The sequence below is a fragment of the Alnus glutinosa genome, chromosome 1, assembly GCF_958979055.1.
Source record: "Alnus glutinosa chromosome 1, dhAlnGlut1.1, whole genome shotgun sequence".
In the NCBI taxonomy this organism is placed as follows: Eukaryota; Viridiplantae; Streptophyta; class Magnoliopsida; order Fagales; family Betulaceae; genus Alnus; species Alnus glutinosa.
In genome coordinates, this window is record NC_084886.1 from 42,155,145 (window position 1) to 42,179,409 (window position 24,265).

General features: G+C 38.4%; 2 protein-coding genes across 6 annotated transcripts; one reads left to right on the top strand and one right to left on the bottom strand.

Moving 5' to 3' along the window:
- The first annotated feature begins 993 nt into the window (after window positions 1-993).
- LOC133882184 (uncharacterized) lies at window positions 994-9,631 on the top strand. Of its 4 annotated transcripts, none has more exons than XM_062321301.1 (2): window positions 994-1,223; window positions 7,796-9,631. In XM_062321301.1, exon 2 carries the CDS (start codon window positions 7,798-7,800, stop codon window positions 9,325-9,327), a length of 1,530 nt encoding a protein of 509 aa, XP_062177285.1. In that variant the 5' UTR covers window positions 994-1,223; window positions 7,796-7,797; the 3' UTR covers window positions 9,328-9,631. The 4 variants fall into 4 exon arrangements, with proteins under 4 accessions (XP_062177285.1, XP_062177297.1, XP_062177305.1 ...); XM_062321313.1 differs by lacking the exon at window positions 994-1,223 and adding an exon at window positions 1,733-1,806; XM_062321321.1 differs by lacking the exon at window positions 994-1,223 and adding an exon at window positions 2,355-2,378.
- Window positions 9,632-11,874: 2,243 nt separating this feature from the next.
- Window positions 11,875-23,795, bottom strand: LOC133882212 (tyrosine--tRNA ligase 1, cytoplasmic-like). Of its 2 annotated transcripts, none has more exons than XM_062321333.1 (12): window positions 23,599-23,795; window positions 19,824-19,915; window positions 19,513-19,707; window positions 19,260-19,407; window positions 15,516-15,802; window positions 15,340-15,436; window positions 13,774-13,879; window positions 13,583-13,665; window positions 13,301-13,446; window positions 12,979-13,084; window positions 12,353-12,412; window positions 11,875-12,220 (listed from the first exon to the last, which is right to left on the bottom strand). In XM_062321333.1, the coding sequence occupies exons 3-12, from the start codon at window positions 19,629-19,631 to the stop codon at window positions 12,200-12,202; spliced, it is 1,173 nt and encodes a 390-aa protein (XP_062177317.1). In that variant the 5' UTR covers window positions 19,632-19,707; window positions 19,824-19,915; window positions 23,599-23,795; the 3' UTR covers window positions 11,875-12,199. The 2 variants fall into 2 exon arrangements, with proteins under 2 accessions (XP_062177317.1, XP_062177324.1); XM_062321340.1 differs by having other exon boundaries at window positions 19,513-19,661; window positions 23,599-23,787.
- Window positions 23,796-24,265: the final 470 nt, after the last annotated feature.

Here is a 24,265-nt window from a genome sequence, read left to right on the forward strand (position 1 = left end):
TGCCAACACCCAGAAAAAGAAATACTCTAGGTTGTACAACCCATCATAATTCATTCCTCTTAAAACATTGCCGACAACCCCTGAAACAGCACAGAAAGTGCAAATCCAAGAGAGAAAACCCATCTTCATCCTCCACGCTCCCCGCACCAGTCCGAGCCTCACCAGAAATAGAAAACCGATCTTTGCTCCTAACTTTGAACATCCCAACCGTAGAGCGAAACCCACCAACTCCAAATCCTCAAAAGGATTAGAGGAAAACACATTCATCTCTTGATTTTTCAGAGAGCCACCTAGAGAGAAGAAAAACCAATAGCCCACGGATCAGTGCCGGGCCGAAAACAAAACCATAATAGAAAGTAAGTAATTAAACGGAAAAAGCAAAGAGTAGGGAGTTGGGGGCAACGCCCCCTCCCCCCTCAACCAAGATCGATCTGAAGAGAAACCTGACGGCTAGCACTAGAGAAAGGGAACCTACTGCAAAGTTTGTTGTTAAACATATCATAGATCAAGTTTGGATGAAATAAATTATTGGATGTATCTGTGATGTTGTTTTGTTAGAACAATCTGCTTTAATTTTTTAATTGAGAAATAAAAATGCAATATCTTTATTAAAAAAAAAAAAGTATATAGGGTGTTCTTAGCACTCAACATATATTATTTACAACAGTCAATTATTGTGCTTTCTATTTTTTAATGAGATTGATTATTTCGGGTTTTTTTTTTTTTTTTTTTTTCACCTATAGACTTCTTCTTGCAAGGATTGGGGAAACGTTTACCTTGAGCGAAAGCTTTAGGCATACCAAATTGGACCCAATTGGTGCGTTTGAGTAGTGGAGTGCATTTGGGCCAATAGATAGCGAGCCAATTGGACACTATCTGTGTGTTAGTTTTTTGAACCCATATATTGCGGTTGCATGCGGAGGCCACGCAAACGCTTTAGGCCCTCCAAATGGATCTAAAATGGCCCAAGAACGTTCTCCGAGGCTCTACGTGCTTATTCTAGGCTCCTTCAGTCCAGTTCTAACTTCTAACCCTAAGTTTCCCCTAACTCCCTATCACGGCAGCAAAGCGCCGCACGGCGGTCCTGCAGCACCCCACGGCGGCCCTACAGCTCCCCACGGTCCCCACTCGCCTCACCGGTCCTCACGTCACGCCCTCACCGTCACGGCCTGCAGCACCCCACTCGCCTCACCGGCCCGCACGCACGGACGCACCCTCAATCGGTACATCTCCCATTCTCCATTTCTCCCGTTTAAAATTTTGGTTTTTTTCCCCTGTTCGACGATGCCCTTAATGCTGTGAACTTGGTTGCTCCTCCATTTTGAAGCTCATCTTTTTCTATATATTGATAATAAAGAAACCCATTTTGGTCGAGAAACGGTTTGGTGGGTGTTTGCCTTTTTTTTTTTTCCTGAACTTTTGGCCAAAAGGGGTTCATGTAATTTGATTCTTTTGGCGTTTGGTATGTTAGTGTCTAGGACCCTGGGTTATTAGAATGTCAGTTTGATTTATCAGTCTTCTTGGAAGATGTTCATAAAGAAAAGCTCAAACCTTGTAATGGGTTCTGTATTAACCCGCGGGGATCCCCGCCCCGTTTATCCCCTCCCCATTTATCCCCGCCCCACACGGTTTCAGTATGTTTTTCACGGGTTGCGGGTTCCCCAAAGGGAACCCGCTCCCCTGTGGGGCGGGGTCAAAAAAACCCCATCCCCGCGCCCCCCCCCCCCCCCCCCCCCCCATGCTCAGCCCTTAGTCTCAGCTGCATTCTCGTGGCCAGTCGCCGTCAAAGCAGAGATAGAGAAGAAGGTATTACTACCTCCTGAACTTTGTTTGACCTTTTCTTTTTTCTTGGTTGTAGTTCTCTTGTTCCTCTTCAACTGGGTCATTTGAGACCATTATTGATTTGGGTATTTGTGTCGTCTTTGCTATAGAGGAGTTACAACTGAGTTAAGTTTATTTCATTTTGTTGTCACAAGAGATATGCTAATCCAACATGTGCTTGACCCTTTTAGTTTATGGGTTGAAACCAAGAAATATGCTAAAACAATGAATTTCGAAGTGCTTTGATTTGCAAATATTAAGCTACACCAAGAATTCCCTTATCAAAAACTCCAAAACCTGCTTGAAATGTTTACTCTTGTCCTGTATGTCCTTTAGTTCTTGTATCTCAAGTTTAGGAATCCTCCACAGACTTCTCATGGGGAGTTATTAAAATCACTCCTTTTAACTTATATGATTTTCCGTATATGCTTCCCCCTGATTCTTCTTATACTCTTCTTTTAGCTGTATGCTTTTTGAGAGCCTCGTGATGATGAATAGAAATTCTTTGTCATATTGATACGGTGAAAAGAATGGCCAAAGTGAGTCAGCTTTCGCTGGTAAGGGACTTATTTTTCAACTTGATCAGTAAAAGTTTGGTAGCATGGAAACTGCAAGAAAACTTTTTTACAACTTGCTGACACGTGTTAGCCTGTGATTGGAACGTCAGCCATTAAACGAAATTTTAACACTCTCCAATTACATGCTGACAAGTGTTAGAAAGTTGTGACAGAGTTGTAGGCAGTTGTAGGTCTTGTATTTTTCATATATGTATATTCTAAGACAAGGGGATTATGATGGTAGTGAGATGGTAGTTAAGTGCCAATAAGGTGGGAAAAGTTGGTAAATTGTGGTTTTGTTGGATTTTAGTGGGGAAAAGGAGGTGTCCCCTTTCTATGGGTGGCATGCCTTTTGTTGTTATTACTATTACTGTTACTGTCACCATCATCGTAATGTGATTAATTGTGTGTGGCATAATTGAGTAGTCTATTTAATTTGGGGCTGCGGTTGGGAGGGGAACCAGGAGGAACCAGTCCTTGAACAAGGGAACAAAAGAGAGTATATCACAAGTGGGGTGCAGGAATCCGCGAGGAATGTAAGATATGTGGACCCGTTTGAAGGGGAGGGGGGCCCTTCACATGAAATTACCCACTTACATTCCTCTTACAAGCCACATTCAAATTTCTTGTGAATATGCAGAAGGATCAAAACTGGTCCTGGATTTGATTTGTGGAACTGATCATGGATAAGATCTTATAAATTTTAGGGGAGAGAAATGGAGGGAACCAAAATAATGAAAGAGAAGCTATTCCTATATCCTAATTGGCTTGACTATGACCATTCTTTGTCTCATCGATGCATGTAAAATTTTCCAGCCAAGACTCCTTTGAGGGACCCCTACCCCGATGTTATCTCTTTCAAGAATAAAGGGAGGCCAATCAAAACCACCCACTGCTCATAAATCCACCTAAATGGAGAAATGAGAAATCAGGAATGCATAACAATTAGGTGTTTTAAAGCTTTAAATACATGGAAACAATCATACACAAGCAAAGACAGAGGAGAAGGAGCAACTGCATAAAATGATTTGCTCATGATATGATGGGTTTTTCTTGTTGAACATTGCTATGACTTGTGGGTGCAAGTAGAATTCAATAGAAGGATAACATGTTTCAGCTTTCAGAAATGATGGTCCTGATTTCATAGAAGGTATAATCCTAAACGGAGTGGAATTACAAAACACATTTTGTGCACGCAATCCCAAATATTTTAGTTGAGGCTCTGTGGAGTTGAGTTTGGGCTCTTGAGGCTTCAGTACACTATTGGATGCACGATCCAACCAAATTGTGTAACAGAACTTCCAAACTTGCCAAACTTAATTTAAATTGCCAATGCTTTTCTTTGAAGTGCAAACTCAGACAAGCAGAACTGGTGGATTGACAACAGTTCTCAAATGCGTTACAGGTCCAAGGAAAGGTTGTGATGCCTCCTCGAAAAGCTTTGTGTTAAGACATGATATATACGATAGCAATTGAGATGTTCTGAAATTCCAAGATATCAACTTCACAGCTAAACCAAAAAAAAAATGTTTAATAATCGGAGGGTGCTAATCATGATTCTAGTTTCAGAGAATTTGTGCGAGAAGTTTGTCACTACTGACTATGGTATTGGTAGCATTTCTGGACATGCTCAAGGAAAACACATTTGCGGTTAGTAAAGCTTTGAAATTGATAAAGCATATCTAGCAAAACAGAGACCCAACTTCGAAATTGAAAAGTTTTGAGCCTTGCTCATTCTTTCATAATGCAGGTGTTTTTTATCCCTAATATGCAAAACAAGTTATTAAACCAGTAGTTTAATATAAGAAAAATGCAGGGTTATTCTTTGGCACTAAGAATTGTGGTTTGTTGAATCACAGGAGAAGCATTAGGTGATTGTGGTGGACAATGGGGGTGTCGGGATAAATAGGATTTTGAGCTTGCTGATACTTATATGAACTATTAGAGATGGTTTGAATTCCTTACAAACTTAATTTTTGTGTCTTATAATTGTACTCATGCCTTGGTCATTTTCTAATCCATATTTTGGAGTGATTGAAGGCGTTGGAGGGAAGGGGGAGCATGTTGATGTTGGTGATGGTGCTTATGTTGGCTGCCTTGATTTAGAAGTCAGGACTTTTGTTGTCTATGGGTTTAGCAGAGTTTTGATGGCCATGATTATGAAGGTAGAAATGATAAAAGCCATCCTTCAAGTGTAATTGTTCATCTGTTGTCTAATAGTGATGCCTTGAAAAAACATTAGAAACAGATCAGGTGTTTATCTAAAATAGTGGCTATGGTGAAGAAGATGGAGAACTTCCTTAAGTCTTTTTTCTTTATTAGTGTTTTTTCTTTCTTTCTTTCTTTCTTTTGATGCAACCAACAGGTTCTGATGGGTTTGTGTGTGTGGGTGTGTGGCTTGGGCTAGGAGTTATGTTAACAGACCTATGGTATTTTGACATAGAATTTAACCTGATTAGTAGAATGTGTGTGTGTGTGTGTGTGTGTGTGTGTAGCTTTGGCTAGGAGTTTTGTTAACAGACTTGTGGTATTTTGACAATGGAATTTTACCTGATCAGTAGAAAGGTCAACAAAGAAACTTCTTCCCCTTCGTTGTTTGCTAGATTTTGAACCAAACCAACCTTTGGTTCTGAATTATGAGACTTATAACTGGTAAACAGGGTGACTGGAGTTTGTCACACAACTTGGATTCTTAATCTGGTTTTAGATGTTCATTGGAATCTTGATCTGGTTTTATGTTTTCTTCCTCCAACACCAGTTAAGGTATGATGTACAATTCTGCTAACAGTGTTAGATAGTTTGGTGTTATTTGATGTTCAATGTCCTTGAGCAAATCATTAAATTAGTTTTTTCTCTTGAAATGTTTTGTTCATTTTGACACACCTTTTTTTAGGTATGTTGGAAAGTACCATGGAGATGCGTTTAGGTTTGGTTCATGTTTCATAGATGTAAATCACTAAAAGTTGTAACTTGAAGGTATGCTGTTTTTTTAAAAAAATTGTGATTGATTGCTATTTTCATCTTACACCTTCCTTTCCCTCCTTTTCTTTTTTATTATTAGTATTCCTATTTTCTACAATTCTTTCCCAAGATGTTTTGTCGAAATTTTTTTTGAAATTAAGTTATAATATTTGCTTAGCGTGGGTTATATGCAAGTGATTTTAAAGTCAAAATAAGAGAAGAAAAGAAAAAAGAAAAGAAAAAAAGAAGGGAACTTGAGAAAACTGGGGCTCACTCACTATTGGAGTCTATGACTGTTTGGAGGGAAACGTTTTGGTTTGTGTCTTGCATGTTGTGCCTATAAGGAGTGATTTGAAAAATTTTAAACCCTGTGGTGACTTGATAAAATGGTAAACCCCATGAACCTCTACAATATTTTTCCCTTAAAAAATGGGTTGCAAAGTCTATTTTGTGTCCTATTAAAGGATAGTGTTTTATTGCCTAGGCACATATTTTTGTCATACTAATCCCTAAGTTATTGTTCCACATGGAAAAAGAGAAAGATGGGTTTCGTAATGCTCTACTTAGTTGAGTTTAATCTTCAGAGAAATATTATATCTTTTAGATCGCTTGATTGAATTATGAAAGGGGAGTTGGGCCAAGTTAGAGGTCAACTTAGCTACTCACAAAGTTTTTTTTTTTTTTTTGATAAGTAATAGCAATTTATTAAAAAGCGCAGAGGGGCGCAACCCTTATACACGGGAAGTATACAAGAGAGCCCCTAACAGGGTCGAACAGAAAATAAATTTAAGAAATCTACATAAGTAAATACACTCAAACTATGGTGTGGCGCTATCCAAAAATATAAAGTATCGATCAGCCGCTTCCGAAACTCCACCATAGATGTCTCTACATCTTCAAACAGACGAGCATTCCGCTCCCTCCAAATACACCAAAGCAAGCACAAAGGAGCTAAACGCCAAGCCTCTATAGCTTGACCACTCCCCATTGCCGCTCCCCAACTCTTTAACAACTCCAACACCGTTCGTGGCATAACCCACTCAACCCCAAATAAAATAAGAATGTAGCTCCAAAGAGCCTGGGTGACCTCGCAATGAAGCAACAAGTGATCTATAGACTCCCCACTCTTCTTGCATAAACAGCACCACTCCATTACTAACTTACAAAGTATTATTTCTCTTCTCCTCTCAAATTAGATCTCTTTAGTCCCCCTCTCAATGAAATACAATGATTACTGTTACCTTCCTATTGGGTTGTGGCAATTTTTTCTGTGTTTCAAATTCTTTAGGGAAAGTTACCTTGGGGTCTTTCTTCTAATCCCCAACATAATATTCTACTGCATATTGACTGACAAAAATAAGGAGAGATATCACAGTCAGATAAAACTCCTATATAGTAGGAGAAACAAAAGTTAACTTTATTCAATATAGTTGAAGCTCACTCCCATTCGCTTAAATTTGAGACAAATGATTGTTGATGTGGTATTACAAGATGATTTGTAATCAAACCTACTGTCCGTTTTATTTTTATAATGTTCTAGTGAATCCAAGATGTAGGACATTGCCCATATAACCCATTCATTTAGTGAATCTGAAACTCAAGCCTCAGATCTTATGTTTCCCAGTTGTGTGTCTCAACATTTGGGTCATTATGAAATGTTTTTCTTTTCGTTCTTTAATAAGATCTAGAGATAAAAAGTGATATAATCATCCTCATCTTTTAATAGGTTTGGGTGTCTAATCCCAAGGGGTTGGCTCAAGTGGTGAAGGCCTTGGACTTGGTGGCATTCCCATCAGGTCTAAGGTTCAAATAGGTTTGGATGTCTGAAGTTTTGGGGTTCCCTGTCAGTTTGGGTGTCTAAAGTTTTTAGTTAGAAATTATGATAAACTTTCAGTTTAATCCTTAGATATAACTATGAGAGTGTGTGTGTACACGCATATTTACTTCTAGTCCTCTTATCATACCGTAGTTAAACATGCTGCCTTTTAATGAGAAATGGATGCGTCCAAAAACCAACCAAATGTTTGAATATTGGGACATTTTCAATATTTTATCTGTTGAAGAATATCACATCCGGCTGCACTTTGGCCATTTAAAAACGGCAGCGAACCCAAATTGGTTTAAGGGTTAGTTTAAGTACTGAAATTTTATTCCATCATCAATGGAGTTTTGCAATTGTTCTTTCTTTTTCATTTTTCTTTTTTGTGCTTTTTATTGTCATCTATGGTATATTATTTCCGTTTAAATTAGCCATATAGGAGATTCAATTGTATATGTTCTAGTTGATGTTTTGTGATGTGTTTTTAAGATTGTGTTATTATGCAATGTATGATTGTAACAATGGAAATTTGTGGAGCCATAACTGATTGGTAAAGATATTTTATTTTGGTTCTTTTTTCCCTCAAATTTAACTTACCTATTCTTTTGTTAATAAATCTTTGTGTTACAAATTTCAGCCATGGCTGAAGAAGCAGGTATGTTTATGGTTCCCCAAACGATCGGCAGTGTTTTGTGTTGCAAATGTGGTATTCCAATGGCACCAAATTCTGCCAATATGTGTGTCAAGTGTTTGCGCTCCGAAGTTGACATCACAGAAGGTCTGCAGAAGAATGTGATCATAGTTCATTGCCCTGAGTGTGACACCTACTTGCAGCCGCCGAGGACTTGGGTCAAAGCACAATTGGAATCGAAGGAGCTTTTGACTTTCTGCGTGAAGAGGCTGAAGAATTTGAATAAAGTAAGATTGGTGCATGCAGAGTTCATTTGGACGGAACCCCATTCCAAAAGGATCAAGGTCAAATTGAAAATTCAGAAAGAGGTTCTTAATGGAGCAATACTTGAACAATCGTATGTGGTCGAGTTTGTTCAGCAAGAACATATGTGTGAATCCTGTTCGAGGGTTCAGGCCAATCCAGACCAGTGGGTTGCAGCCGTGCAACTGCGCCAGCATGTTTCTCACAGGCGCACTTTCTTTTATTTGGAGCAGCTGATTCTGAAGCACGGTGCTGCTGCCACTGCCATAAAGATTAAGCAGATGGATCAAGGGATTGACTTCTTTTTCTCAAACCGGAGTCATGGTGTGAAATTTGGGGAGTTCATTGGTAAGGTTGCTCCAGTGAGGAGTCGTCATGACAAACAGCTTGTTTCCCATGATAGTAAGAGTAATAACTATAATTACAAGTACACTTTCTCAGTCGAAATCTGCCCAATATGCCGTGAGGATTTGATCTGTTTGCCTCCGAAAGTCGCTGCTAGTATGGGAAATCTAGGGCCTCTTGTGATTTGCACTAAAGTGACCAGCAGCATTGCTTTGTTGGATCCGTTCACCTTAAGGATTTGTTTCTTGGATGCTGATCAATATTGGAGGGCGTCATTCAAGTCTCTACTCACTAGCAGGCAGTTAGTGGAGTATATAGTGTTAGATGTTGAGAGTGTTTCTTCTGAAGTTAATGTTGGTGGCTCCAAGTATGCTTTAGCGGATGCACAAGTGGCCCGTGTTTCGGATTTCGGGAAAAATGATACAATTTTCTCCATAAGAACGCATCTAGGCCATCTTTTGAACCCTGGTGATTATGCTCTTGGCTATGACTTATATGGGGCTAACAGTAATGACAGTGAACTAGAGAAGCACAAGGGTCTGATCCTCCCAGATGCAATTTTGATAAGGAAGAGCTATGAAGAGAAGCGCCAGAAGAAGCGGGGGAAGCCTCGTGCCTGGAAGCTTAAATCCCTTGACATGGAAGTTGATGATAGAGCTAGAGGTGATCCAGAGAAGATTCATTCTGAGTATGAACAGTTCTTGAAAGATCTGGAGGAGAACCCTGATATGAGATTCAATATATCATTGTACCGTAATAGAGAATACCAGCCGTCAGAGATGGCATCTGTGACCGACGGAGATGATTTACCTTCTGTTCCACTAGAAGAGTTGCTTGCTGATCTCGGTCTAAGCGAAGAGGAAGATGAAGGTGATGACATGAGAGAGTGATCAGAAGCTTTTGCTCTTACACATAATTTTCCTTTATCTGAACTGTCTTTACCCTGTCTTCATTTGCACTGTGGCCGGGCCTTGTTTGTTCTTCCATTGCTATCAAAGCTTTAAAGCTTTCTTTTCTTTTTTTCTTTTTTCTTTTTTTTTTCTTTTTTTTTTTTTTTTTTTTTTTTTTTTGTGATTGTTTATCTTGTAAAGGCGGTATGTACTTTTAACAGTTATTTTGAGTTGTTTCTATTAGCCTTGTTTAAGTTTAAAAAGCCATGGGATTGTTAGTTTCTATGGTGATGAAAAGTATAGATGAACAACTGTAGTTTATGGTTTGAACCAAAAAGACCATATAACTTAATTCTTTTACTACAACTAGGCAATTTCTTTTAATCTGTATACTCCATGGAAGAATCAGATATTTGTAATATACACATCATAAAATTGGCAATTCCAAGGCTGCGTTCAAAGAATTTACGGTTCAAATTGTGTCCTTGGAGGCAGAGAAAGGCATTATAAGCCATTCTTCAATAATGCCCATTTTAATTCTAAATAGAACAGACAAATAGCAGGATCTCATCAGTCCAAACTTAAGAATGTATCTTTGATTTATCTAATGATATACATTGATAGGGGAAGGCAAAGTGCCATTCTTTGATACTTCAAGTATTTTCTTTTACCAAACAGAAAGTCTAATACAATGAAATAAGGTGTAAAGGGATATTTTAATATTTAGGTGGTTTAAATGTGAAAATGATTCAATCTTCAAAATCTATCTCTTTTTGACTTTTGAAGTAAATGAAACTTGACTGCCAAAAGAAATATTTTACCAAATCCAATGGAGTAGGGACGCACTACATAGAGTCACAACAATGCAATTAACAAGCACATTGGGCACATGAAAGTCTTCAGCAGTGCAATTTGAGTTAAAAAAAAAATATATATATATATATATTATCGGCAGGGTGTAATTAACTGCAGTTGAAGCAAGTGCTGGTTCCAAGAGGACACTTGTCCTAATTAAACTTGTTTATAATCTCTTTATTTTTGTCTAGACTTTTGGGTTTGTGCTAATTTTGCTTCTTCCGGTTGACATAAACATGTGTCGAGTTAAGATTCCAAGGAAGCTACCTAACTTTAAAACAATATTGGAATGACTATTTAACAAATGAAACAGAATAATTAACCATGTGTCACTATTTTCTTCGTTTCATTTCAATTCGATTCAATTATTCTTAGAATTTAAAATATAGAGGATTTTATGGACAAATTGCTCATTGCTTGTTACAACCTTAAGGGTTAAGGGTTTAACTAAATTAATATCTCAACAGTCTTAGGGTTTTTGGATCAATGGTTATGTGACTTATAAATTAGATTAAAATGTCTTGAAATTATACTGATAGGGGAACAGAGCCATCAAAAGAAAAAATGGTTACCATCAGATTAGTACCGAAAGAGTGGGTCGTCATGGAAGTACTTACTTCCGCTCCGCGGTAAGCATGCTAGTAAATTATCCCCTTGACCACTTGGAAAATAGGTGTACATCAAGAAACTCCAAAGAGCTTCATCCAAGTCAACAAGAAGAAATGCAAGAAACCAGAAGAGCTTCATCCAAGTCAACAAGAAGAAATGCAAGAAACTTCAGAACCCCAACTTCAAAGATCCAAGTACTAGTACAATAGCAAAAATGCATTCTTTGTCATTAACACGTTTGCTCGCGGTAATTGTAGCCTCTTGGGAGAATCACTGACTGCATCAAAAATGTACTTGCTAATACTAATAAGGCATAGTTAAATATGCTATCTTTTATTTCTCGCTAAGGCGCGAAAGTTGCTGAAGTTTATTTTCAATGTCTTCAAAAATTAGGAGTTCAAATTTAAACTCAAAAATCTCTATTTCTGACACTGGTGCATTTGAGTTTGCTAAGCACATGTCAGATTAAGAAGTGCGGTGGAATGTCAAGATCTTAAATATTAAGGGTTTAACCAAACCAATATCTAACCGTCCTAAAGCTTTGAAATCAATTATTAGACCCTTAACATTGTCCAACCATACTCTCCATAAATTTATATCCTGAAGGTGATTTCTTTTTTCTTTTTCCCTTCTCTTGTATCATACTTCGTGATTATTGATTGACCAACTCAGACTGTTCTGCAAACAAGGCTAATGAAAATTAGACATGCTCTTCAACTGCATTACAAAGGTGCTTCGAGCAGGGGTTACCCAAACTATGGGTCAATTGAGGCCGAGCTCCCAATTAGGGGAGCCATCGAAGCTTTGGTGGCATAGACTTGGACTTGGACTCACATGAGCATAATTGCTCATAGTTTTCAAGACCTGCACCTGGGATGTCTTCACTATTGCTTGCAGAAGTAAGGCCATTCAAAAGAAAAGATAAACCTGCTTCAATGTGGTTCAGTGGGCTATTGAAATTGGGGGGTAATTTGCTGCCTTAATTGCATCCGATTCGAGCAGCCCGACAAAGAGGCTTGGGGCAGGCGCTCGAATCAGATGCCATTTGCTGCCAAATCACGAAATTCAACATTTATCATGAAATTCCTAAACCCAAAACAATGCTCGCGGGAACTCCATTGGAAATTTGGAATTCAACCAATTGAACAAAGTATTTGATATTAGCATATAAAACAAAACTGTTTTTACGACCCTCAAACCTAGGATTTGTATTGCTCTTATTCACTAGATCTGGAACATAATTCAGTAAAAAGATCAGCTTCTATCTGAAAGAAGAGAATTGGACTAAAATTGCAGTATATCATTATAACTGTTTTAGTTGAGTGCAATGGCTCAAACCAATTCCCAGACATCAGACCTTTCATCCGCCAATTTGTAAGGAGCAAAATGTCGAAGGCTCTAGTCAGCATCACCTTGTGATTCTGTAAGCCTACAAAACCAGACACCAAAATATTTCATTATTTAAAGCCAAACGAGATATATGATAATTGCAATAAAAATGTAACATGCAAAAAATATTTTTTTTTAAAAAAAATAATAATTATAAGTTAAATGAGCATACCTTAACCCTTTTCAATAGATCTTTTGCATTACTGTCCTTCTTAAAGTGTTCTCTTACTGGCTGCAAATAGACACAACAGAAAAATTAGTCCGCAGAAATAACAAAGTTGATGATTTGAGGGCTCTCTTGAGCAGAAGTTGCAATTGTACCAATGGATCAGTTCACTATCCCCTTAAAGAAATTAGGTTAAACAATGACATTATTGCCATCAGCTCCCACCCCCCTGCCCCTGGGCGGGGCAGGTGCACCAAACAAAATATGGACATAAATGTGAGACAAGCATAATTCAATTTAGAAATACTACAGAACTTTTTTTTTAAGAGTATAGACAGCACAAAGGACGCAACCCAAGTTCTACAAAACTGAGCCAAGTCAACTACTGGATGTACATTTTACAAGGGGAAATTCAGCAAATGTCACAGTACCCAGTTTTTGCAGTTCTTAGAACTTGCAACAAAAAGTATTTGATTAACTGGGCCGATCAAATTAAGGTTACCTGCACTTCAAGCATAACTACAAGATAGTTATTGCTTGAAGAAATCTAATATCATTTATCTAACATTAGTCAAGCAGCGCCATTAGTTTACCAAGGAAGCGTTAATTAAATACAAATGGAAAAATGTTACCTCCAGTATCTTATTCAATGCCTTTGATATAGCCGGTTTAAGGTCAGCTGGGTGTAGCTCCCCACTTTCATAGTCAGCAATCAATTCTTCAAAGCTTGTGAAGGTTCTGTGGATAAAGGGCATCATGCATAGAAAGAAAACAATCATGAATTATGTTCTAGATTAAAGTTGGCTCTGGAAAATAACTCAAGAGAAATGTACTACATTAAGGAAAAAGCATTTTCAATAGGATGTGAGGATTAAATTCCGTGAAAAAGCAGAAGTCCCAGGATTAATTAAATTAAACAACTAAAGTTGTAGTCATAAGATCTGAAAAACTTACTTATAACCACCATTCTCTGCACTGCGTTCAACTATGAACTCCTTAAACCAAGGTAAAATGAGATACTTAACATACTCCAAGCAAGGATTCCCCTCTGCAATCTTTGGAGGACAGTAAGCTTTCTTTATCTTCAAATTCACTTCAGCCTATGACATTCAGGAAAATAAATGTAAGGTTAAAACCCTCGTGTGATACAACATTATACCTGTATTCTATGTGCAACTGATAGAAGCAATGCAACAGCCTAAATTGCAAGTTAATACCACTTTACTATCACCCTACCTCATCATCTTCCATAAAAATTGAGGACGATGGATCACTTTTTGACATTTTCTCCTGCCCTTGCTGTAAACCGGGTAACATGTCTGTAAATCACCATTAAGCGAAACTAATAAACACCACACAACTATACACATAAAACATTATAGATAGAATAATAAAGATAGAAATAGTTCAAGAAATTAGGAAGATACGGTGTGACAAAATAATGGGCTTGTTCTTCCTCTTGATGTCATCACAGTACTCTCTTGCAAGTACATTCACTTTACGCTGATCCATTCCTAGTTGGCAAATGTCCGCCTATTTTGACGAAAAAAATATAAATAAATAACATTCCCACATAATCAACACAGGATTTTCTTTTTTTCCCCCCTAATTCAATTCCAAATATGCATTAAATATTTATATTGACAATTATATGCACACTGTTCAAAAGACAATACTACAATAATTCAAAGTATATAATGACCAAGGGAAATTGCTAGCCACATACGCGCTATTACTTCAAAATGATTAGTCAAGTTGCAATTGGAGCTCTTAATAGAAAGCTCAATCTCACCTAGTAAAGAACTAATGTGTAACTCAACACCCATAAGAACCTTTATAATTCACCCACTCAATGTAGGCAATTCATCTTCCCAATATGGGACATTGGAACCAACTTTTTTGGGCAATCTCTCCCACTCAAATCTCTGACATTTTCGTCAAGGCCCACGTCATGGAGTGCCTAAACACCACATAATGTTACTAGGTTATTTGATACCATTTGTAACGATTCAAGAAAAACGCTAGCCAAATCTACATTATTACTTCAAAATGATTAATTAAGTTGCAATTGAAACTCCCTAAAATCACTTATAAAGGTCGGTCTCACTTAGTAAGGAATCAATGTGGGACTTACACCCATGAGCACCTTTATAATCCACCTACTCAATGTAGGCAATTCATCTTCTCAATATGAAACTAACTTTCTACGACATCACAAGGGAGAAAACAATCTTAGAACCAAATAACAAAATATTAATTTGTTAGTACTTGCATAAATAAAAAATCAGTTAAACTTCAAATTAAGTCATAAGTTTATAAGTGGATGGCATAACCATGTAATGATTATTACAACTTCCATTCGGAAACTGAAATAGGTGTGTGAGGATGAACTGAGCCACTACTGAGCAGATGAAGCTTGGGTAAAATATGTGACCACTAGGTATAATGGGTTAATGAATCAGATTCATACTAGCGTTGATCCCCACTCTCTCCACAAATATGGGGTTCCCTATCTGAACAAGGCTCAGAAAATACGATATCAGATCAGTTTAGTCTTTCCTATACCCTTGACTGAAATGACAGTCTACCTAATTGAGATTGAAATGTGATTAGTAGACATTACAAACAGAAATTGTCGTATTTTGACCTGTGTATAATAAAGATACAGCGTTGCCTCTGCCTATAACCCTTCAAATTATTACACGATAATAGTGTGATAATAAAGACAAATCAGTACCCAAATAAGTATTTTCATGGCCACCCTTAAGATTTTCACTACTTAAACATTGACATATGCGAACTTATAAAGACATCTCAACATGCTAGGAGCAAATCCACTGCATATTGCATATATTATGTTATAGCAGCAAAAGACCTTTGTGAAACACTGAGCAATATTCAAGCAAATGAAAAAGTGCATGGTATGGTCTCAACACAAGCCAACCAGTACAACAAAACAGTCTATGCACAAACTAAAAGCAAAAGGCCAGCACCTTCAGGAAAAATATATCAGCACACTGCATGCATGGGTAGAGTATTTGGGCTGCAGTCAACTCATCCTGCTCACTTCGACCCATAATTTGACTACACCTGTAATAACAAACATCAAAATCTAAGTCAAAAAGGACCATATGGCCAATGCATTGAAAAAAATCATATAATTCTTGACCTGATTATCCTTGGGAGCTTATTCCTTCGAGCTATATCCATAACAAGAGGCCAATACTCATATGCTCTTGAATTAATCTCCTTTGACGACCACAAAAATTCAACTTTTCCTCCTACATCCATCCCAACAGCTTTCCAAATCTCAATCATGTAGCGCCCAACAGTCTCAATTTTCTTCAAATCACCTCCCATCTTATTGTTTAGCTGGGCAAACCAATCAGCAATCCAGATTTTCACTCTGCAACCAGCAGATGTCAGCTTGTTCACACTTATTGCCTTCATAACTCCCTGTACAAGTAGTTAGAAAACAACCCATTTCGGAGCTCAGAATACAAACCACATGGCAAATAATACATGCTCCACACACCCAAGATTCCAAGAGCCCTTCCAAACAATGATCCCACCTTGATAATTCAATCATAAAAAATATGATAAAACAAAAAATTCAGAAAGAAATGTAAACCCAAAAAGTGGGTTTCAATACATGGCACACTCTATCTTCTTTAGATTTATTTATTATAATGAAAAAGTCAAAATTCAAAGTTTGGCCATGTATTTATACCATAATCCTCACAACAGTTACAAACAAAACACGTGATCTATCTTTTTTTTTTTTATAAGTAATAAGCTTGTCTTATTAAAAGCGTAAGGCGCCCCTAAGTACACTGGAAGTATACAAGAGAGAGCACCTAACTAGAAAGCGAAAAACGAAACAGCCTACAAAAAGAAATAAACCCAACAAACCCTCAAAAACCAAAAACCCTCAAGAAGCACACCATTCTACAACACGAGAGCCCTCCTACAACATGTGAGCCTTGTCTTTCCTATGCTGAGAGGACGCACTTGCATCACCATAATTAATGGTGCTTGCCAAATTCAAAATCTCCCTCCTACCTTTGGTCTTCGGCCGTGCAACCTGAACTTTCCGAAGAAAGTCCTCTTCAAAGGCATCCATAATCGCCAAGGACAACTCGTCCTCAACACAATCCAAATCCCAATCCAAAGCCATGTTGGGAGGAAGAACACCCAAAGGGTAAGGGGAATTTTCATCCTCCCCATCCCAGATCTCATCACCCTGCTCCCACACAATCACCTCTCCAGACGAACCAAAACCTACTGGCCACTTCTGAGATTAAGACAACCCGTTCACCCTGGAATCATCACCCTTTCCAACAAAAGGAGTGACGCAACCACCCAAGGGGGAGGGAATCCCTACCACACACCCATCTCTAAAAGCGAGATATAAGTTGAAGCTTTCACAGCCGGGCTCAGATTGAAAAACCCCCGCCGAAGGAAGCCATTCAAAGAAGGAGGCTTAACGAAACCCTTCATGGAATCTACCCCTCCTGCAGGGTTCATCTCTAGAAGCTTTGCCGCTGCATCCTTGGCTGAAAAACTGACAGGCAACCTCAAAGCTGCCATAGACTCAGCATCTAATTTCTCATCCAATTGGTCCAGATCTGCTTTCCCTAGCCTTCCGATAGTACCTTTGAAAAGGCTTAGATACTGCCGAGCCTCTCTCCCAACTCAGCCACCCTTGAGAAAGGGGCGAAGAAGGGCTGAGAAGACCCCTCGGGACAGAGCTGAGGGGTCAAGCAAGCATCACTAAATCTATTGTGAAAAGGAAAAGCAAACCCAACAACAGTGTTAACCGGTGCCGAAGAGGGCCCCTCAAACCTATGAGAATCAACCAGAGACACCGAAGACAAAATCGCCGGAGTCAGCAGGGGGGAAAGTCAAGCCGTGAGACTGCCGGATTCTCGAGCTCCCATGAAACCGCGACCTCCGACACAGCCAACTCGGCAGAAGGAGAGTCGACATCCGAGCATCCAACTGCTACTAGAGACAAAGCAGAGGCAAAGGAAGGGTACCTAGAAAGGGCCGAACCAAGACTAGAGATCGCCGGCAATGACATACCTGGAAGCGTCGAGGCTTGCACGGAATAGGAGGCGCACATAGAAGACTCCAGAGCAGAAGAAACCGGCCCAGACCCTACCAGCATCAAATGTGCATCTTCTACCGCCTGTTTTGCAAGTCCCTCAAAAACAGAGAGATCAGCGGCCAACGACACGTTCAAGCAAGGGCCGGCGCCTTCGGAAGGAAACTCTTTAGCACTTTAAGACCTCTCAGAACTGGTTGAAGACGATAACCCGCCATCGATGTCAACCGCAGACATCACCTCCGGCCGTTGAAGACCCGAAGAAGACCCAAAACCCAAAGAGAACTCAAAATCCGCTTCAGGATCCACAGGGCGTCCTTGACCCGTAACCTCAGTCCGCTTCTTAGCTTTGGGCTTCGTCAAAACCCGACCCAGGCGAAACCCTTTAACACTAGAAGTGGGTTTAAGAGCCAGCCCAAAAGCACACGGATGACCCAACAACCCGACTCAACACCTTCACTAAAATGTTCCACGTCCACACATTCAAATGAGGCCAAGTGAGAAGACGTGCTGAACCTGGAGTGCCTTGGGCAGAGAGAAAACGTGCTGGATGCCGCTTGCTCTGCAGATTCAACAGCAAATCTTTACCCAACGGATCCTTCTCCATCACAGAGCAGTCCAACGGAATCCTTCTCACCTCCTCCGAGACTGCTGGTCTCACTGCCGGGAGAAAATCAAGGCCACTCCTCTCAATCAATGGAGTTCGTAGCTTAACCTCTGACCTCACCACCTCCGCGAACGAAGGTAGAGCGCCACCCACAAGGGGCCAAGCCCCACCTTCCTTCCCATCCTTCTTCACCACCGGAGACGACACCATCAGGAGAAGACCCAGACGTGGTTTCCAGGAAAACCATCACTTTGTCCAGCTCATCAATCACTTTGTACCATCCCCGCCCTCCTCGTCCTTCCGGGAGTTGATGAACCCTCTCCGGCCACCCACTGCATAGACTGCCAGCTCCAAGAATCGGCCATCCTTATTACAACCTTTCCGAACAATCCAAGCCTTCGATTCTTCCCGGAAGGATTTGACAAAATCCTCGACCCCCTGAGACCACAAAGCCTCCTTCACCGTAGCAACAACCCAGTACAATGCAAACCCAAAAGCACAACCCCTAAGAAGCCTTTCCTTCTCTCCTCCATTCTCAACACAGACTTGCCTTCCTCCACCAAGAAGAGGAAAGTTTTGGCCTCCACGAAGAAACGTCTCTCCAACGCCATCCTCTAGAGAACAACCTATAACAGGTTGTGAACCCAAAAAAGAGAGGAGGAAATGTAAGTCTGTGTACAGTGTTGTGGAACAGGAACGCCTCTCCACTGCCCAAGCAACTCCGCGCTCTATCTGAGCTTCAAAACGGCAAGAGGAATGGAGCCCTAGCAGGATGCGCCACCGCTGGGGTGAAAAAGACAAGAAAAGTCGAGAAAGAAAAGAGGAGAGAGGCGAGAGCTTAATGAGGAGAAAGGGAAAATGACGAGATCTATCTATTTATCCATCTAACTATGTATCTTATCAACATACCCCGACTACATACAAATTTATGCTTTCTCATAGGAATGGCACAAATTTCTCCACATAAGAAACCACAAATTCCAATAAAGAGCACACCACAAGAATTCACTAAACACCAAAACAATGGATTACCCAATTTCCAAATTTAGCTAATAACTAACAACACTATAAGCCGGAAATTATTCAGGAAATGATACAAAATTGTAAAGAATGCATTTGCTTACACATAGCAAATAGAGTATATGAATGGAAATTATAATAACTCAAAAAGCTTTTCACATACAAATAAGTAGTTGTACCTGAGCGATGTGCATTCGACCAGAGGGCTCGAACCCGTCGTAGCAGACCGGTTCGGGCTTGTTCGCTAGCAAATTTCGCAGCTCATCTTCAAGAATACACTCCTCTCCTACGCTCCTCACAATCTGGTACTTCTCCTCCAAACTCATCCTGCATCGATAAATTCACCAAAAAAAAAACAAAAAAATTAGATTCCTGTGTGTATCCATACAAATCAAGAATGTCAATCAAGCGAATTTTGCAAGAGATTCTAACTGGTTGCTTGAATTTGAAGAGCTCAAGGGTAGTTCATGAGCATGGGAGTCGGAGACCGAGAGCGATTGAACGGCGGCCTCGAGTGGGATTTCATTTTGGTCTGGTGCCTCGGTCGCCATTTGATCCACAAAGCAAGCAACGCTCGGGGGCTTTTGGGAATGCGATTCAGAGATAGGGTTTTTGTCAGTTGCAAATCTATAGTAAAGACGAAATGATACAAATACCCAAATTAATAATGGTCTCAAATGACCCAATTGAAGAAAAAGAAAACTACAACCAAGAAAAAAAAAACAAGTTCCAAGAGGTAATACCTTTTTCTCTATCTCTGCTATGACGGCAACGGGCCACGAGAATGGTTGACGAGCAGCAGCTGAGAGTCCTCGGAAGTACTATTACGCAAACCCTGTAAAATTTTGGTATTTAATCAGGTCTAAGATAAGCCCGTAGAGCCTCCCATTCTTGGACCATTTTTTACGTGCATTTCATTTTTAATTGCCGCATGGCTCGTTTGAACTAATACACAAGTAGTGTCCAATTGGCTTACTATCTATCTGGCCCAAATCCACATTCCACGACTCTAACTCACTCCCGTGCGAGAACACCACAACATATTGTGCGCCAACCATTTGGTAGGCCTAAAGCGTTCACTTAAGGCCCAGAGAGAGAGAGAGAGAGCACGATGATTGATTGTTGTAAATGAAATATGTTGAGTGGGAAGAACAGCCTATAAACTTTGCTATGTCTTTTTGTATAGTGTTGTGACTTGTGAGGGTTATGCAAGAAATTACTTCTACAATGGTAATTATATATTCTTAGAAGAAAGAAAGATCTCTTTTCCAAATATGTTGATTCTTGCTTCTTTATTGCATCCCCTAATGTACTATTATGGTTGATTTTTTATATATATATATTTAGTATCCTTCTTGATATAAACTGTACTAGTTTATAGATATTGGTTTTTAGATGATATGATGCTACAGTTTGTATAAGTGTGATGAACGCCTTGAGGAGATCTTTCAATTAGACTATAATATAACATATTGAGATATCAATCGACCAAAAAGCTTATGAATGTGAGTTGGTGTTAAATTATAATATATTAACACCTCACATCTATCATATCTTTCTAATGTGGGATTTAAAATTTGTACACATGTACGTCTATACTCAATAATCAAGCTAGTTTGTGCATCTATAAGCACTGCTAACTTAGGCAAGATATGGTATGGGATTCATCTTTCGACGATTGAATAGCTTGTCCCATCTTATGTCGATTCTTGAATTCCAACATCTGAGCAAATAAAGGTTATTTTGGCTAGTCGGAATGCAAATTTGGATAAAAAACCACCAACAACTGGCTAGCTACTTAAGCAAAACATTTACAGTGCTCTGTTCACTTGCCAAATGTGAAACATATATATATATATATATATCACTCTTTCTCCTCCCATTTTTTTTCTTACAGAGAATAAAGAAATCCTTGAGAAAAAAAAAATATTTAAAAGGAATAATGAAAGTGGATAGCAAAAATAAAGAGTGAGATATATGTGCTTTGAAAAAGTTGGTAGTTGGTAGCTAAAAATAATGATTTTTTAACTAAAATGGAAAATAAATTTGTTGTGCCGGATGCAAATGCTCTTATTACTTATTTCCTTGAAAGGAATTAGGAACGCGGCCTTCCCTTTGTATAAACCCCAGACATAAACATCAATATAAAATGTAAGTATCTGTTTGGGTTGAAGACCCCTTTCTTATTAATTGACCATAAAAAATGAACCTTAGAGCATCTCCGACAGACTAGACAAATTGCTCATATTAGCTATATTTACTTAATATGAGCCATTTTCTAATCTAGCAGACTAGCCAAAATACATTTTGTGCTATAGTGAATAGCCATAAGTACTGTAGCACACTACATTGATAAAATATTGATTCTTTCTTTCTCTTCTTCTTTATTTCTTTCTCTTCTTTAAGAAAACAATTTAAATAAAAAAAATTAAAAAAAAAACTATGAAAAATAATACTTAAATAAAATAGAATAGAGAATTTGTTGGAGTGTATAGAAAAAGCAATAACTAAAATGAAAATGTACTTTTTCACTAGGTATTTAGCTACTATTGTTGAAGATGCTCTTATACACTGAGAGCTTCACTAATATGTCCGTTTGGCAGGACAATAAATTTCCATAAAAGAAAAACGCTACAAAGATCAAGAGCCCTCAGGGCTCAAGCCTGGGATTTAATGATTTTTGCATACAAATGCTCAGCCATTTCACACTAATGCATTCCAAATGATATCTTGGGGTATACTGTATAGCCCACAAACAAATACAATTTTTAGGCTTATCTATGCATAGAGTCTCATTTTATACACCAAGCACACAAACATGTTTCTAAAGTTTTGCACCATTTAGACTACTTTTTAAAAATAATTTCAAATTGTATCTACAAACAGGCCAAGCAATATAATATGCTGAATGAAAAGCAAGTTCAAATACAGGTCCGGAACAAGGTCAGTAAAATGCACTTAGATCTTTTTTTTTTTATAGGTAAGAGATCAATTTTATTAGAAAAGCGTAAGACTCCCCTTAGTACACTGGAAGTATACAAGGATAAAATGCACTTAGATCTCATCTACAGCAAACCAATTTGCACAAGGATCACCCAACAGCAAGTAATTTAACATTAAACCCTACATAGCATACTGCCCCCTTTTTTTTCACAAATCACTGTACAGAATGAAACTTCAGAGGAAAAGAGGCTACATGACTCAAAATGTGACTTTGTATATGATCGTCTAAACAAATTCAATAGTCTGAAAGAGGAAATGTAATGAATAAGCCTAGTAACAAAGGATTTCTTTCGATGATAAGAGAGCCAAATAACTGCAGCCCACACAATAAACTAGTCGACATAGACTACCCAAACAAAATGAAAATTAATTATCATATTAATCTATCAATTCAATGACCTGATTTTGGGATGCCAATCAAAAATATTTACTAAAAATAATTGTGATTTCCACCATTTCTATCAACATAGAAAGAGAAAATGTGACCCAAAGATTCAGTGAAATGCATATCTATACTGTCTTACAGTGCTTGAATATCCAATGAGAACCTTGTGCCTTGTAGACTTAGATTTTATAATGGATAGACAAGAAGAAAAGAAAGACTTGCTGGCCTGTTTCAGGGTTCAGCTTTAGATAATCAAGAAGATATGTAGATGATAAAATATAATAATTTGAAAATTCACAAGGCTGACAAAACACCATCACAAAGACACGAGGAACCAACAGAAAGCTACTGGAGATCGTGGAATGTACTTTCGAAGTACCGTAAATGAATAAAAATCAACCGGACATTATTTCCAACAGAAAATAAAAGAGTTCTTTTCTTTTACAGAAACTCCAGCAAATTGATAGAAAGAGGGGAAAAAATGTTCATATACAAAAGGAGAGTCAACCATCAACTGGTTTTGCCAGGCCTTTATCTGACAAGGTTGGATCAAGTACTCTCCATTATCCAACCCTATCAAGTACTGAGTAAAGATATATAATTTCATGCTTCCCAAACGGTATTTTGTTTTCTCTTTCCAAGTGAAACGCAGTTTGAACTAAACTAAGAATAGATCGTAGACATTGTTTCACAAACTAAGGCAATAAGTCAGTCAGAGCTAAGACTTCATTCTATCACATTACATAAGAAATTTTCTACCATTAACACTTCGCTGTCAAACGCATAAACCACTTCGACAACCATGTTCAGCAGATTTAAAAAGTAAAACAAATCAAATGCAATTACTCACTCAATCATCAACCAACAACTGGTAGAAATTCACAAAATACAGGGGATTTTGGTTCTCACCCTCAAATCCCCAAATCAACCGATTATTAGCCATAATAACCAATGGGCATGCCAAAGGGAGCTATAATCTTATGGGTATTCACCAAAAACGAAATTAAGACAACCCAACATTACCCGTCAATTCTTGAAGCGAATCTAGAAAAATTTTAAAAGAGAGCGAGAGAGACAATGACAAGAGATAGAGAGTGACGAGGGAGAGAGAGAGAGAGAGAGAGAGTTACCTGATTCCCTGGTTTACAGAAGCTTCTTTATCGTTTTTTTGTGCAGAGGGGGGTGTGACTGCTCCACAGAAGAGTCGTTCTTTGTGCAGAGAGGGGCGTGACTGCCCTCCCCTTTTATAGGAGACGGGGATCCCTTTTCTATACTCTCGACAGCCTCCGCGACGCACACAGATTAGCTACAAGATTCGTAGCTAATTCTTACAGCACGAGCAGGCTAGCAGCAGTTTGTTTAAAAAAAAATTCAATTTAAAAAATTAAATTGTTTTTTGTTTTTCCATTTTGTTGAACTCCATAATAATTTCTCTTATATTTTTTTATATCATTTAAATATTATTTAAATTAAATATTAATAGAAAGAAAGATAAAAAAAACAAAAAAAAAGACTATTTAAATATAATTTTAAATAAATGCTAGGAATGAGAGAGAAAATAGAGTTTTTTATATTAAAATAAAGAAAAATTACATCATTGGTCCATGTGATTGGCCTAAATTACAAATTGCTTCATTCGATATCAAAGTTAATTCAAAAATTTATGCGGTTGGTTTAATTTATAAATCACTCTCTAGAGTTAAATTCCATTAAAAATTTTGACATATTCTGTTAGACACCATGTCAGTGTCAATAAAATGACGACACATGTCGATCATAATAAAAAAATTAAAAAAT

What these genes read in the sequence shown, in the direction of transcription:
- LOC133882184 (XM_062321301.1), top strand. Translation starts at nt 7,798, where the DNA reads ATGGCTGAAGAAGCAGGTATGTTTATGGTTCCCCAAACGATCGGCAGT.
- LOC133882212 (XM_062321333.1), bottom strand. Translation starts at nt 19,631, where the DNA reads ATGGCGACCGAGGCACCAGACCAAAATGAAATCCCACTCGAGGCCGCC. An exon ending in GTCGAATGCACATCGCTCAG is followed by an intron (nt 15,803 to 19,259) that starts GTACAACTACTT and finishes CTACTTGTACAG; the next exon opens with GGAGTTATGAAGGCAATAAG. An exon ending in TTTTTATGGAAGATGATGAG is followed by an intron (nt 13,447 to 13,582) that starts GTAGGGTGATAG and finishes TGAATGTCATAG; the next exon opens with GCTGAAGTGAATTTGAAGAT.